The sequence below is a fragment of the Oncorhynchus masou genome, chromosome 21, assembly GCF_036934945.1.
Source record: "Oncorhynchus masou masou isolate Uvic2021 chromosome 21, UVic_Omas_1.1, whole genome shotgun sequence".
Taxonomy (NCBI): Eukaryota; Metazoa; Chordata; class Actinopteri; order Salmoniformes; family Salmonidae; genus Oncorhynchus; species Oncorhynchus masou.
In genome coordinates this window covers 18,740,290-18,756,276 of record NC_088232.1, presented here as the reverse complement: position 1 = coordinate 18,756,276, position 15,987 = coordinate 18,740,290, and the positions used below count along the sequence as shown (strand labels likewise).

The following is a 15,987-nucleotide window of genomic DNA, read 5'->3' as shown; positions in this document are numbered from 1 at the left end:
CATCTCCGCCACGCTGATCGTCAACACGGGGGTCCCACAAGGTTGTGTGCTCTTCCCCCTCCTGTACTCCCTGTTCCCCCACGACTACGTGGCTCAAACTCAATCATCTGACGACATGATAGTGGTAGGCCTGATTACCAACAACGACGAGACAGCCTACAGGTTAGATCCCTGGCGGAAAATAGCCTCTCCCTCAACGTCAAAACAAAAGAGCTGATCGTTCACTACAGGAGACGGAAGAGGGAGCACACCCCCATCCACCTAGACATGTCCGCAGTGGAGAGGGTCAAAAGCTTCATGTTCCTTGGCGTGAACATCACTGAGGACCTGAAAGAGTCCCATCATACTGACACCGTGGTGAAGAATGCACAACAGTGCCTCTTCAACCTCAGGCGGCTGAAGAAATTCTGCATGCTGTATCACAACCGACTATGATTGGGAGTCCCATAGGGTGGCGCACAATTGGCCCAGCGTCGTCATTGTTAATAATAATTTATTCTTAACTGACACACCTAGTTAAATTAAGGTAAAAAAAACATGTAAAAGACCTTAAACACCTACAGATGCACCATTGAGAGCATTCTGTCGGGCTGCATCCCCGCCTGGTATGGCGATTGCACCTCCTTCAACCGCATGGCCCCCCAGATGTTGGTGCGGTCAGCCCAACGCATCGCCAGAGGCACACTGTCTGCCCTCCAAGACAGTTACAGCATGCGGTGTCAAAGGAAGGCCAAGGAGATCATTAAGAACCTCAGCCAGCCAGTTCGCTCTACTATCATCTAGTAGACTGAGACAGTACAGGACCGAGAGACTGAGAAACAGCTAATATCACCAGAACATCAAACTGTTAAACAGCCATCGGTAGCCGGCTTCCTGCCTGGTACTCAGCTCTGCACCTTGAGACTAATGCCCCATCTATATAAAGTCATTTAACACTGGTCACCTCATATTCTGTTTATGTACTGTTGTTTACTCGCTGTGTATGTGCAGTTGAAGTCGGAAGTTTACATACACTTAGGTTGCAGTCATGAAAACTCGTTTTTCAACCACTCCACAAATTTCTTGTTAAACTATAGTTTTGGCAAGTCAGTTAGGACATCTACTTTGTGCATGACACATTATTTCACGTATAATTCCAGTGGGTCAGAAGTTTACATACACTAAGTTGACTGTGCCTTTAAACAGCTTGGAAAATTCCAGAAGAGGATGTCAAAAAAATTCAGGCTTGGCTTCCCCAGTGATTTTACACATGCACCGCTACTGCCTAAATCAATGAAAAATGAGGCTGTATAAGCTTCAAAAAGAGTAATACAGTTAAACACCACAGAGGGAGAAACAAGTCAACACAAATATTTACATTTACATATTTAGTTGAAGTCGGAAGTTTACATACACTTAGTTTGGAGTCATTAAAACTTGTTTTTCAACCACTCCACAGGCAAGTCGGTTAGGACATCTACTTTGTGCATGACACAAGTCATTTTTCCAATTGTTTACAGACAAATTATTTCACTTATAATTCACTGTGTCACAATTCCAGTAGGTCAAAAGTTTACATACATGTCATGGCTTTAGAAGCTTCTGATAGGCTAATTGACATAATTTGAGTCAATTGGAGGTGTACCTGTGGATGTATTTCAAGGCCCACCTTCAAACTCACGGACTCTTTGCTTGACATCATGGAAAATCAAAAGATATCAGCCAAGACCTCAGAATAAAAGGTGTAGACCTCCACAAGTCTGGTTCATCCTTGGGAGCAATTTCCGAACGCCTGAAGGTACCACGTTCATCTGTACAAACAATATTACACAAGTATAAACACCATGGGACCACGCAACTGTCATACCGCTCAGGAAGGAGACCCGTTCTGTCTCCTACAGATAAACGTACTTTGGTGCGAAAAGTGCAAATCAATCCCAGAACAACAGCAAAGGACCTTGTAAAGATGCTGGAGGAAACGGGTACAAAAGTATCTATATCCACAGTAAAACGAGTCCTACATCGACATAATCTGAAAGGCAGCTCAGCAAGGAAGAAGCCAGTGCTCCAGAACCGCCATAAAAAAGCCAGACTACAGTTTGCAATAGCTCATCCTAATATACCTAATACTGTACATGCACTACATGGCCAAGTATGTGGACACCCCTTCAAATTAGTGGATTCGGCAATTTCAGCCACACCACATCAGCACAATAACTTCATGAAATGGGTTTCCATGGCCGAGCAGCCACACACAAGCCTATGATCACCATGCGAAATGACAAGCGTCGGCTGGAGTGGTGTAAAGCTCGCCGCCATTGTACTCTGGAGCAGTGGAAACGCGTTCTCTGGAGTGATGAATCACGCTTCATCATCTGGCAGTCCGACAGACGAATCTGGGTTAGGCGGATGCCAGGAGAACGCTACCTACCCCAATGCATAGTCCCAACTGTAAACTTTGGTGGAGGAATAATGGTCCGGGGCTGTTTTTCATGGTTGGGGCTAGGCTCCTTAGTTCCAGTGAAGGGACATCTTAATGCTACAGCATACAATGAAATTCTGGACAATTCTGTGCTTCCAACTTTGTGGCAACGCTTTGGAGAAGGCCCTTTCCTGTTTCAACATGACATTGAGATGTGTGGAAGAACTTGACTGGCCTGCCCTCAACTCCGTTAAACTCCTTTGGGAGGAATTGGAACGCCGACTGCGAGCCAGGCCTAATCGCCCAACATCAGTGCCCGACCTCACTAATGCTCTTGTGGCTGAACGAAAGAAAGTCCCTGCATCAATGTTCCAACATCTAGTGGAAAGCCTTACCAGAAGAATGGAGCCTGTTATAGCAGCAAAGGGGGGACCACCTCCATATTAATCCCCATGATTTTGGAATAAGATGTTCGACGAGCAGGTGTCCACATACTTTTTTACAATTTTCTTAACAAATTATATACTGTCTATACACACCATGTATTTATATTCCTGATTCTCACACATGCTCACTCTAATACAGTGCCTTCAGAAAGTATTCATACCCCTTGACTTATTCAAGGGGTATGAATTCAGCCTGAATTCAAAATGTATTAAATATTGTATTTTTTTACCCATCTACACACAATACCCCATAATGACAAAGTAAAAACATGGTTTAAGAAATTTGAGCAAATTGATTGAAAATTAAATACAGAAATATCTCATTTACATAGGTTCACACCCCTGAGTCAATAATTTGTAGAATAACCTTTGGCAAAGATTTCAGCTGTGACTCTTTCTTGGTAAGTCTCTCAGAGCTTTCAACACCTGGATTGTGCAACATTTGCCCATTATTCTTTTTTTTTATGTCAAGCTCTGTCAAATTGGTTGTTGACTATTGCTTAGATAACCATTTTCAGGTCTTGCCATAGATTTTCAAGTAGATTTAAGTCTAAACTGTAACTTGGCCACATTCACCGTCTTCTTGGTACACAACTCCAATGTAGATTTGCTGTTGTGTTTTACGTTTTTGTCCTGCTGGAAGGTGAATTAATCTCCCAGTGTCTGGTGGAAAGCGGACTGAACCAGGTTTTCCTCTAGGATTTTGCCTGTGCTTAGCTCCATTCCATGTATTTTTTAATCCTGAAAAACTCACCAGTCCTTAACGATTACAAGCATAACCATAACATGATGCAGCCACCATTATGCTTGAAAATATGGAGAGTGTTACTCTGTAATGTTTGTATTAGATTTGGTGCAAAAATAACACTTTGTCTTCAAGTGTAACGGTTTTCTTCATGTGAAGGAGAGTCAGACCAAAATGCGACGTGGCTATTTAGATTCATGTTTAATAAAACAAATAAACACAAACACTACAAAACAAGAAATGTAACGTGAAAACCGAAACAGCCTAAACTGGTGCAAACTAACACAGGAACAGGAACAATCACCCACGAAACACTCAAAGAATATGGCTGCCTAAATATGGTTCCCAATCAGAGACAACGATAAACACCTGCCTCTGATTGAGAACCACTTCAGACAGCCATAGACTATGCTAGAAAACCCCACTAAGCCACAATCCCACTACCTATGAAAAACCCCAAGACAAAACACACCACATACCAAAACCCATGTCACACCCTGGCCTGACCAAATAAATAAAGAAAACACAAAATACTAAGACCAGGGCGTGACAGAACCACCCCCCCCCCCCCAAGGTGCGGACTCCCGGCTGCACACCAAAACCCATCGGGGAGGGTCCCGGTGGGCGTCTGTCCACGATGGCGGCTCCGGCGCGGGACGTGGACCCCACTCCAACAAAGTCTTAGTCCATTTTCCTCGCGTCCTTAGATAGGTGACCCTCGCCGCCGACCTTGGCCTAGTAGCCCTCACCAAGTGCCCCACTGGACTGAAGGGCAGCTCGGACTGAGGGGCAGCTCGGGACTGGGGGGTAGCTCGGGACTGAGGGGTAGCTCGGGAGTGAGGGGTAGCTCGGGACTGAGAGGAAGCTCTGCACTGAGAGGAAGCTCTGCACTGAGAGGAAGCTCTGCACTGAGAGGAAGCTCTGCACTGAGAGGAAGCTCTGCACTGAGAGGAAGTTCTGCACTGAGAGGAAGCTCTGCACTGAGAGGAAGCTCAGGCAGGTAGTTGGCTCTGGCAGATCCTGGCTGGCTGGCGGTTCTGGCAGATCCTGGCTGACTGGCGGATCTGGAAGAGTCTGGCTGACTGGCGGATCCTGGCTGACTGGCGGATCTGGAAGATCCTGGCTGACTGGCGGATCTGGAAGAGTCTGGCTGACTGGCGGATCCTGGCTGACTGGCGGATCTGGAAGATCCTGGCGGATCTGGAAGAGTCTGGCTGACTGGCGGATCCTGGCTGACTGGCGGATCTGGAAGATCCTGGCTGACTGGCGGATCCTGGCAGACTGACGGCTCTGGCTGCTCCATGCTGACTGACGGCTCTGGCTGCTCCATGCAGACTGGCAGATCTGGCGGCTTCTTGCAGACTGGCAGCTCTGGCGGCTCCTTGCAGACTGGCAGCTCCTTGTAGACTGGCAGCTCCTTGCAGACTGGCAGCGCTGAACAGGCGGGAGACTCCGGCAGCGCTATAGAGACGGAAGGCTCTGGCAGCGCTAAACAGGTGGGAGACTCCGACAGCGCTGGAGAGGAGGAAGGCTCTGGCTGCGCTGAACAGGCGGGAGACTCCGGCAGCGCTGTAGAGGAGGAAGGCTCTGGCAGTGCTGGAGAGGCGAGGCGCACTGTAGGCCTGATGCGTGGTGCTGGCACTGGTGGTACTGGGCCGAGGACACGCACAGGAAGCCTGGTGCGGGGAACTGCCACCGGAGGGCTGGTGCGTGGAGGTGGTACTCGGTAGACCGGACCGTGCAGGCACACTGGAGCTCTTGAGCACCGAGCCTGCCCAACCTTACCTGGCTCGATGCCCACTCTAGCCCGGCCGATACGAGGAGCTGGTATGTACCGCACCGGGCTATGCACCCGCACTGGAGACACCGTGCGCACCACAGCATAACACGGTGCCTGCCCGGTCTCTCTAGCCCCCCGGTAAGCACAGGAAGTTGGCGTAGGTCTCCTACCTGACGTCGCCATACTCCCTGTGAGCCTCCCCCAATAAATTTTTGGGGCTGACTCCCGGGCTTCCTTGCCAAACGGGTTCCCTCATATCACCGGCTCCTCTCTCCGACTGCCTCTGCTCTCCTCGCTGCCTCCACGTGTTCCCATGGAAGGCGATCCTTTCCCGCCAGGATCTCCTCCCATGTGTAGCAACCCTTGCCATCCAATACATCGTCCCATGTCCAGTCTTCCAAATAATGCAGCCTCTCCCACTGCTGCTGCTGCTGCTGCTGCTTCTCCTGCTGCTGCCTCTGTTGCTGCTGCTGCTCTTCACCACGCCGCTTGGTCCTGTTGTGGTGGGTGATTCTGTAAAGGTTTTCTTCATGTGAAGGAGAGTCGGACCAAAATGCGGCGTGGCTATTTAGATTCATGTTTAATAAAACAAATAAACACAAACACTACAAAACAAGAAACGTAACATGAAAACCGAAACGGACTAAACTGGTGCAAACTAACACAAGAACAGGAACAATCACCCACGAAACAGTCAAAGAATATGGCTGCCTAAAAATGGTTCCCAATCAGAGACAACGATAAACACCTGCCTCTGATTGAGAACCACTTCAGACAGCCATAGACTATGCTAGAAAACCCCACTAAGCTACAATCCCAATACCTATGAAAAACCCCAAGACAAAACACACCACATACCAAAACCCATGTCACACCCTGGCCTGACCAAATAAATAAAGAAAACACAACATACTAAGACCAGGGTGTGACATCAAGACAAAAATTGAATTGCTTGCAACATTTTTTACAATATTTCATCAGTGCCTTGTTGCAAACAAGATGCATGTTTTGGAATATTTTTATTCTGTACAGGCTTCCTTCTTTTCACTCTGTCGATTAGGTTTGTATTTTGGAATAACTATACTGTTGTTGATCTATCCTCAGTTTTGTCCTATCACAGCCATTAAACTCTGTAACTGTTTTAAAGTCTCCATTGGCCTCATGGTGAAATCCCTGAGCGGTTTCCTTCCTCTCCGACAACTGAGTTAGGAAGGACACCTGTATCTTTGTAGTGACTGGGTGTATTAATACACCATGCAAAGTGTAATTAAAGAACTTTACCATGCTCAAAGGAATATTCCATGTCTGTTTTGTTTTTTTACCCATCTACCAATAGGTGCCCTTCGTTGCGAGGCATTTGAAAACCTCCCTGGTCTTTGTGATTGAATCTGTGTTTGAAATTCACTGCTTGACTGAGAGACCTTACAATTATCTGTATGTGTGGGGTACAGAGTGTGGCGGTTCTAGCTAAAACTATATAAATATAAAAATATATACAAAAATAAGACTCATAAATATCAAAAAGAAGTAACAAGGACAAATAGAAACAAATTTGTGTTGATTTGGCCATCTAGCATCAATACATTACCCATCCCCCAACACTGTCAACTAAGAGTCAAGACTAAACCAATTAACCTTGGTGGTGTGGAGACTGGTTTTATATTATTATCAACGATTCCACACAAACCAGAAAAAATACAACAACATGTGTGTGAAACTATATATTCACAGTATTATGAATGAATTGTGGTTTATTTGGTAGCATTTCGTAGTGTGACTGATTTTACTAATTGCATTAGTACTGTACAGAGTTAGAGGTACGCTATTTGATAGATTCCCCCGCTCCCCCTACCTCGGGCTTCCAGTGGGGAGACCTGAGGTCAACCTACCCCCGCCCCCCTCCTCATCTTGTACTTCTGAGTGGGAGACCTTCCCAGGCAGTAGCCTGCCTAGCTCACAAACTAGAATCAGGGCGCCCACTCCGACAAGGTTAATTGACCCACAGTCCCACACGGTGACATCATATCATTGACGTGGCGTTCAAATGAGCGATAGAAAACCGATCGTGCAAATGTCACCATTCCAACATTTTTGGTGCAGGTGCCCCGTGCCGCCCATGTCGCCTATACCTAAATCCGCCACTGGGTACAGAGATGAGATAGTCATTACAAAAGAATGTGAAACACTATTACTGCACACAGAGTAAGTCCATGCAGCGTATTATGTGACTTGTTAAGCAAAGCTTTACTCCTGAACTTATTTAGACTTGCCATAACTAAGGGGTTAAAAACTTATTGACTCAAGACATTTCATCTTTTCATTTTTTATTCATTTGTACAAAATAAAAATATGCCACTTTCACATTATTGGGTATTGTGTGTGTGCCAGTCACCAACAATCTAAATGTAATCCATTTAAAATCCAGGCAGTAATACAACGAAATGTTGAATAAGTCAAGGGTGTGAATACTTTCTGAAGGCACTGTATATCTACTTGTATTGTTATTTCTTGATTCTTGTTTAGATTTTTTTTTAGAAGATTTGTATTGAAAGTTATTTGTTTTGTATTTGCGAGACATTCTACTGCCCTGTTGGTAACATGAGCATTTCTGCGCCTGCCGTTACACATGCAAATATGTGTCGGTGGCCAAGAAACGTTGATATGATGCATGCATACAAACACACACACGTCATGCGCTGGTCTTTTCCCCCTCACACAGGCTCGACACACATTGACCACCCTTCACTGTACGTCAAACACACACCAAAGTACTTCATGCTAAATGTCCATTCGATTGGACTGTTTAACCTTTCTGGAGAATCTGTCGCTTCACCCCTATACTCTTCCACCCGTCCAACAGTTCTCTTGCAAGAACAGATCCGCCTTTGCGTCCTCCTCATCCGTCTATGACATCTCCTTTCTCTCACTCGCTCTTTCATTCAGCCCCTTCTCTCCCTGTGCTCCCTCTATCCATCGCTTTGTTAGCTCTTTACATTTGTAGACATGTAACAATGGCTGTCACAGCATGACTGATGTCCTATGTCCGTGTGTGAGAGAGACTAGTTTCTGTCCAAGCCATATGAAGCTTTGAGTTGTGCTGTTGTCTTAAACACACTACTATGCTCACAATGTAAACCCATATAATCCATCTTATACTATATATCTTATGTATGTACACCTTATAAACAAATACGCCCTGTACCTTTCCCTGTGGCTACCTGCCCTTCTCTGTTTCTCTCTTCCCTCTGTCCTTTTTCCTCCCTGTTGATGTGGAACTTCAATCTTGTATTTCACTCCCGTACGTGTCCCTCTTTAACCATCTCCCGCTTTCTCTCCTGCTTTGCCCCTGCCTTCCTCTCTCCCCAGGCTCTGTCAGTAGCAGGTCTAGGGTCAGGCCTGACCGAGGCATTGGTGGTCAACCCATTTGAAGTGGTCAAAGTCGGCCTGCAGGCCAACAGAGATTCTTTCCAAGTGGTGAGATTCAAAAGCACTGTTTAATAGGAACTTAATGCACTGCAATATCTCACTGTTGTCACTTACGATGGCCCGGATCCTAACTTGAGATCTGCATGCTTAACTTGCCCTTTACCGTTGATGTTTATCTTGACAGTAACCATTGACACCGATGCATGGTTTTGCGATACTCGAGTTAAGGATTCCGCCCTTATAGTGGATCTTTGCTATTCTCAGTCATTGACACGTGCTCCCATACGGCATGCAGGTCGTTTTCTTTAACTGTTTATTTTACTCTCATAAAGTGGAACTATTCTATTCTCTGTCATTGACATTGTGCTCTTTTCTTCTCTTCCTGACCTTGCCCCGATACAGCAGCCCTCCACGTTTGCCCAAGCACGGAACATCATCAACGCAGACGGCTTTGGCCTGCGAGGGCTGAATAAAGGGTTAACGTCGACCCTGGGGCGCCACGGCGTCTTTAACATGATCTACTTTGGATTCTACTTCAACGTCAAGGACGCCATTCCTGCCAGCCAGGTATCGGGAGATTAGATTGAATGTGCCTGTCTGTGTTGTTGCTGTCCTGGCCTGTATCTCTGTTGTTGTTTTTTCCATAGGCTTTCTGTTTTTACACCAAACAGACCAAGGACTTTTGACTTTCCGTTACATTAATTAAGTTAGATGAAACTGTATGTGTACAGTTTTTTTTGTGTGTTAAGTTGTATTGTAGGTCATAGACTATATATTCCTAAACTAAACTTCCCAGCCACCATGTCCTGTCCATAGACAAAGCCAGGCCTATTAATCACTTTGAGAGCCTTTCAAACAGCCTCTCAGTCTAATATACTGGATAAGTGGCTCTCAGCCTGTGAAAATACCAATTGTATGGCAGTTGGATTGGTTAGCCATGCTCTAGGTACTACAGTTGGATTGGTTAGCCATGCTCTAGGTACTACAGTTGGATTGGTTAGCCATGCTCTAGGTACTACAGTTGGATTGGTTAGTCATGCTCTAGGTACTACAGTTGGATTGGTTAGCCATGCTCTAGGTACTACAGTTGGATTGGTTAGCCATGCTCTAGGTACTACAATTGGATTGGTTAGTCATGCTCTAGGTACTACAGTTGGATTGGTTAGCCATGCTCTAGGTACTACAGTTGGATTGGTTAGCCATGCTCTAGGTACTACAATTGGATTGGTTAGCCATGCTCTAAGTACTACAGTTGGATTGGTTAGCCATGCTCTAGGTACGACAGTTGGATTGGTTAGCCATGCTCTAGGTACCACAATTGGATTGGTTAGTCATGCTCTAGGTACTACAGTTGGATTGGTTAGCCATGCTCTAGGTACTACAGTTGGATTGGTTAGCCATGCTCTATGTACTACAGTTGGATTGGTTAGCCATGCTCTAGGTACTACAATTGGATTGGTTAGCCATGCTCTAAGTACTACAGTTGGATTGGTTAGCCATGCTCTATGTTCTACAGTTGGATTGGTTAGCCATGCTCTAGGTACTACAGTTGGATTGGTTAGCCATGGTCTAGGTACTACAGTTGGATTGGTTAGCCATGCTCTAGGTACGGCAGTTGGATTGGTTAGTCATGCTCTAGGTAATACAGTTGGATTGGTTAGCCATGCTCTATGTACTACAGTTGGATTGGTTAGCCATGCTCTAGGTACTACAATTGGATTGGTTAGCCATGCTCTAAGTACTACAGTTGGATTGGTTAGCCATGCTCTAGGTACGACAGTTGGATTGGTTAGCCATGCTCTAGGTACTACAGTTGGATTGGTTAGCCATGCTCTATGTACTACAGTTGGATTGGTTAGCCATGCTCTAAGTACTACAGTTGGATTGGTTAGCCATGCTCTATGTACTACAGTTGGATTGGTTAGCCATGCTCTATGTACTACAGTTGGATTGGTTAGCCATGGTCTAAGTACTACAGTTGGATTGGTTAGCCATGCTCTAAGTACTACAGTTGGATTGGTTAGCCATGCTCTAGGTACTACAGTTGGATTGGTTAGCCATGCTCTAGGTACTACAGTTGGATTGGCTAGCCATGCTCTAAGTACTACAGTTGGATTGGTTAGCCATGCTCTAAGTACTACAGTTGGATTGGTTAGCCATGCTCTAGGTACGACAGTTGGATTGGTTAGCCATGCTCTAGATACGACAGTTGGATTGGTTAGCCATGCTCTAAGTACTACAGTTGGATTGGTTAGCCATGCTCTAGGCACTACAGTTGGATTGGTTAGCCATGCTCTAGGCACTACAGTTGGATTGGTTAGCCATGCTCTAGGCACTACAGTTGGATTGGTTAGCCATGCTCTAAGTACTACAGTTGGATTGGTTAGCCATGCTCTAGGTACTACAGTTGGATTGGTTAGCCATGCTCTAGGTACTACAGTTGGATTGGTTAGCCATGCTCTAGGTACTACAGTTGGATTGGTTAGCCATGCTCTAGGTACTACAGTTGGATTGGTTAGCCATGCTCTAAGTACTACAGTTGGATTGGTTAGCCATGCTCTAGGTACTACAGTTGGATTGGTTAGCCATGCTCTAGGTACTACAGTTGGATTGGTTAGCCATGCTCTAGGTACGACAGTTGGATTGGTTAGTCAGTGAGTCAACTGAGAGGAAGGAAAATCAGAGAGGAGTTGGGTAGAGGGCCGCTAATAGCTCGTCTGTTTGCTCTCTACAACATCCTCAGAGGTTCACGTTACACATCCGGCATGGAGGGCCTGATTCTCAAACAAAAGTACATTTTGTTGAATGGAAACGTTACCATACGCCAGCCTGTTCACCGTGTAGAAACTGGAGACAGCATTAGGTCTGCGTCTCAAATGTCACCCTACTCCAGATATTGTGCCCTATGGGCCCTGGTCAAAAGTAGTGCACTACATCTGGAGTGGGATGCCATTTGCGATGCATCCTAGATTAACTTCCATGGACTAATTGAAAGCAGACCGTGTATTATTGTTTCAGGAGGAAGTTAGTTCTACAGTGGGGTAGATGTGGAAGCCGTTTTGACTGAAGATTTTTTTATTGGGTGAATTCACCCCTGGTCTGCATGATTCTGGCATTTATGGATGGCGCTTCTGGATAGTTATTATCATGCGTGAACTGTATTAAAGTGGTCAATAGAGGGAAAATGACCACTTCTTAGGCTTGGTTATCTTAGCTTCAGAGAGTGATCCTTTGGGGAAAACCAGTCATATCTCTCTATTCAGGAATTTTTCTACTGACTCAGAATGGCTGGTATTTAGACGGAATCATTGTGAGATGGAAAAGGGGGGTCATATAAGTCTAACTATGCATTATAACTGCATCATAATGCATTATACCTACCTGCAGGCTTGGCTGGAGTTGAGCCTGTTTTAGGTGAAGCTCAGCCCATTGTATAGGTACAGGATAGATATAACTTGCTCCAGCAGAGACGGGCTGGGCTGATTATTGAACCCCTTCAAATGCTTTTGTTAGCAGGGTGAGCAATGAACATCGCAACTCAGTCGTGTCGGCAGTCAAATTCACTGTGCCACGTTCATGTGCATTTGAACGGGCTGTTCCTAACACAGTGCCGTCAGAAGTGAATGTCTGAGTTGGTGCTTATTGTAAGTACATGTTGGTGTTCAGAGGCCAGACTAAAATGTAACCTCCTCAGTAACTCAAATGTAACCTCTGGGTTGAGTACCCCAACTCTTTTATGAGTACCGGTACTGTAAACTAAAATGAGTACCGGTACTGTAAAACTAAAATGAGTACCGGAAATTTTTATTCCACTTCAAGCAGTTCCGTAATACACATTCTACTTAAAAAAAAGTTATTTAACTCAGCAGCACTCAGTGTCCAGATCTTTGACAAGATACAGGCTTGTCCAGGATCTGCCTTTCTATAGGCTTCTGTCATTTGTTAAAAAAAAATATCCTGACCAATTAACCTTCAGAGTTCCCTGGGCCGACCGGGTCTTCTCTCTCTCTCTCTTTGGTACAGTAATATACACACACAAACACACACACACACACAAACACACACACACACACACACACACACAGTAATACCCCTGTGCTGCAGAGAGAGTCAATGCCCAATTAGACTAAATTGTCCCCATATGCCTCCGCCAGTCTGCCTGCATGAACCCTGTTTATAAATCCTCTCTCTCTCTAGCGCACAAACAGACATGTGCTTCAGCCAATCAGAGAAGTGGAAACTGCAGTCAGGAAGCACTAATTTTCCCCCTTGCTACCATAAAATGATCAGGGTTTTCTTGCCAGCTTTGCTTTGCAATCATATGCATGAGTCAGAGTCATTGCTCTCTCTCTACCCCCCACACGCACACATTGTCCTTACGTCTATCCTGTTGGGTTGGGTTGGATTTCATCACTACACCATCAAGATATATACAGTTGAAGTCCGAAGTTTACATACAACTTCGCAAAATACATTTAAACTCAGTTCTTCACAATTCCTGACATTTAATCCAAGTAAAAATTCCCTGTCTTGGGTCAGTTAGGATCATCACTTTATTTTAAGAATGTGAAATGTCAGAATAATAGTGAGAATGATTTATGTCAGCTTTTATTTATTTCATCACAGAAGTTTACATACCCTCAATTAGTATTTGGTAGCATTGCCTTTAAATTGTTTAACTCGGGTCAAACGCTTTCTGGTAGCCTAATACAAGCTTCCCAGAATAAGTTTGGGGAATTTTGTCCCATTCCTCCTGACAGAGCTGGTGTAACTGAGTCAGGTTTGTAGGCCTCCTTGCTCGCACACGCTTTTTCAGTTCTGCCCACAAATTTTATACAGGATTGAGGTCAGGGCTTTGTGATGGCCACTCCAATACCTTGTCATTGTCCATTTGGAATACCCATTTGCGACATTTGCTTCAATATATCCACATAATTTTCTTGCCTCATGATTCATTGTTTTAAATGTTTACCCCCTTTTTCTCCCCAATTTCGTGGTATCCAATTGTTAGTGGTTACTATCCTGTCTCATCGCTACAACTCCCGTACGGGCTCGGGAGAGACGAAGGTCGAGAGCCATGCCTCCAAAACACAACCCAACCAAGCCGCACTGCTTCTTAACACAGTGCGCATCCAACCCGGAAGCCAGCCGCATATTATATTGTGTCTGAGGAAACACCATACACCTAGCCTAGAGTCGCTAGTGCGCGATGAGACAAGGATATCCCTACTGGCCAAACCCTCCCTAATCCGGACGAATTTAGGTCAATTGTGAGTCGCCCCATGGACCTCCCAGTCGCGGCCGGCTGCGACAGAGCCTGGGCTCGAACCCAGAGTCTCTGGTGTCACAGCCTTATCACAGCCTTAGGCCCTATGATGCCATCTATTTTGTCAAGTGCACCAGTCCCCCCTGCAGCAAAGTTGGGATGGTGTTCTTCAGCTTGCAAGCATCCCCCTTTTTCCTCCAAACATAACGATGGTCATGATGGCCAAACAGTTATATTTTTGTTTCATAAGACCAGAGGACAATTCTCCAAAAAATATGATTTTTGTCCCCATGTGCAGTTGCAAACTGTAGTCTGGCTTTTTTATGGTGGTTTTGGAGCAGTTGTTTCTTCCTTGCTGAGCGACCTTTCAGGTTATGTCGATATAGGACTCGTTTTACTGTGGATATAGATACCTTTGTACCCGTTTCCTCAAGCATCTTCACAAGGTCCTTTGCTGTTCTTCTGGGATTGATTTGCACTTTTCGCACCAAAGTACGTTTAACTCTAGGAGACAGAACGCGTCTCCTTCCTGAGTGGTATGACGGCTGCGTGGTCCCATGGTGTTTATACTTGCGTACTATTGTTTGTACAGATGAACGTGGTACCTTCAGGCGTTTGGAATTTGCTCCCGAGGATGAACCAGACTTGTGGAGGTCTACAATTGTTTTTCTGAGGTCTTGGCTGATTTCTTTTGATTTCCCATGATGTCAAGCAAAGAGGCACTGAGTTTGAAGGTAGGCCTTGAAATACATCCACAGGGACACCTCCAATTGACTCAAATGATGTCAATTAGCCTAACAGAAGCTTCTAAAGCCATGACATAATTTTCTGGAATTTTCCAATCTGTTTAAAGGCACAGTCAATTTAGTGTATGTAAACTTCTGACCCACTGGAATTGTGATACAGTGAATTATATTTGAATTAAGTGAAATAATCTGTCTGTAAACAATTGCTGGAAAAATGACTTGTGTCATGGACAAAGTAGATGTCCTAACTGACTTGCCAAAACTATAATTTGTTTCAAAGACATTTTCGGAGTGGTTGAAAAACAAGTTTTAATGACACCAACCTAAGTGTATGTAAACTTCCGACTTCAACTGTAGATATCACTATCTCTTTCTTTCATATTGAACAAGGACCTGGAGCAGGCAGATTATAAAATAGAAAAAGATGTCCAGGCAGATCAATGCGAGAGGAACATCCATGGATACTGCTGCAGCACAGAACTCTGTCTCTTTAGTGAACATCTCTATCTCTCTCCCATCTCTTGTTCTTCTCTGTCTCTCTTCTTTGTCCCTGTCTCTCCCTTTTCCCCTGTCAGGACCCAACCCTGGAGTTCCTGAGGAAGTTTGCTATTGGCCTGGCCTCCGGAACCATCTCTTCCTGTGTCAACATTCCCTTCGACGTGGCCAAAAGCCGCATCCAGGCTCCCCAGCCCATACCGGGAGAGATCAAGTACCGGACCTGCTTCCAGACCATGGGCCTGGTCTACCGGGAGGAGGGGTACGTATGGAGCGCTGAAGTCCGGGGAGTTGCCTCAGCCTGGACTCTAACCCGGGTCCAGCGACTCAACCCCTTAGCCATTACGCCAAGACATCTGAACCTCTTGATGTGGTTCCTAGGTGTTGTTGGGTCGACTAGAGTATTGTCTGGGGCCTAGGGGGGGGCTGATGCTGCTGTAGGAGTGGCACTGACTCACTGCTGCTTTTTCAAGAGGGAGAGAGGAGGAGGAGAGGGAGAGAGAGGTCTACTCTCAGCCCACTCCGTCCAGTCCCCACGCTCTAACACAACACAGTCGCAGCTAATTAGTGGTCCCTATGGGAGACGTCGTTAAGGCTGTCCTAACGAGCCGCGCGGCGCTCCATGGGTCAATCTAATCAGACAGAGGGGCAGGGAGGAAGTGGGTCGAGCCTTATTAACGCC

The 15,987-nt window shown here is 45.6% G+C and overlaps 1 protein-coding gene across 5 annotated transcripts in view; it reads left to right on the top strand.

The window, feature by feature from the left end:
• slc25a21 (solute carrier family 25 member 21) overlaps positions 1–15,987 on the top strand; it is a 233,406-nt gene that overhangs the window by 215,122 nt on the left and 2,297 nt on the right. For all 5 annotated transcript variants that reach the window (XM_064927715.1, XM_064927713.1, XM_064927714.1 and 2 more), the window contains 3 exons: positions 8,739–8,846; positions 9,201–9,365; positions 15,386–15,567. In XM_064927715.1, the coding sequence (XP_064783787.1) occupies positions 8,739–8,846; positions 9,201–9,365; positions 15,386–15,567 (455 nt within the window). The remainder of the gene's footprint in view (positions 1–8,738; positions 8,847–9,200; positions 9,366–15,385; positions 15,568–15,987) is intronic.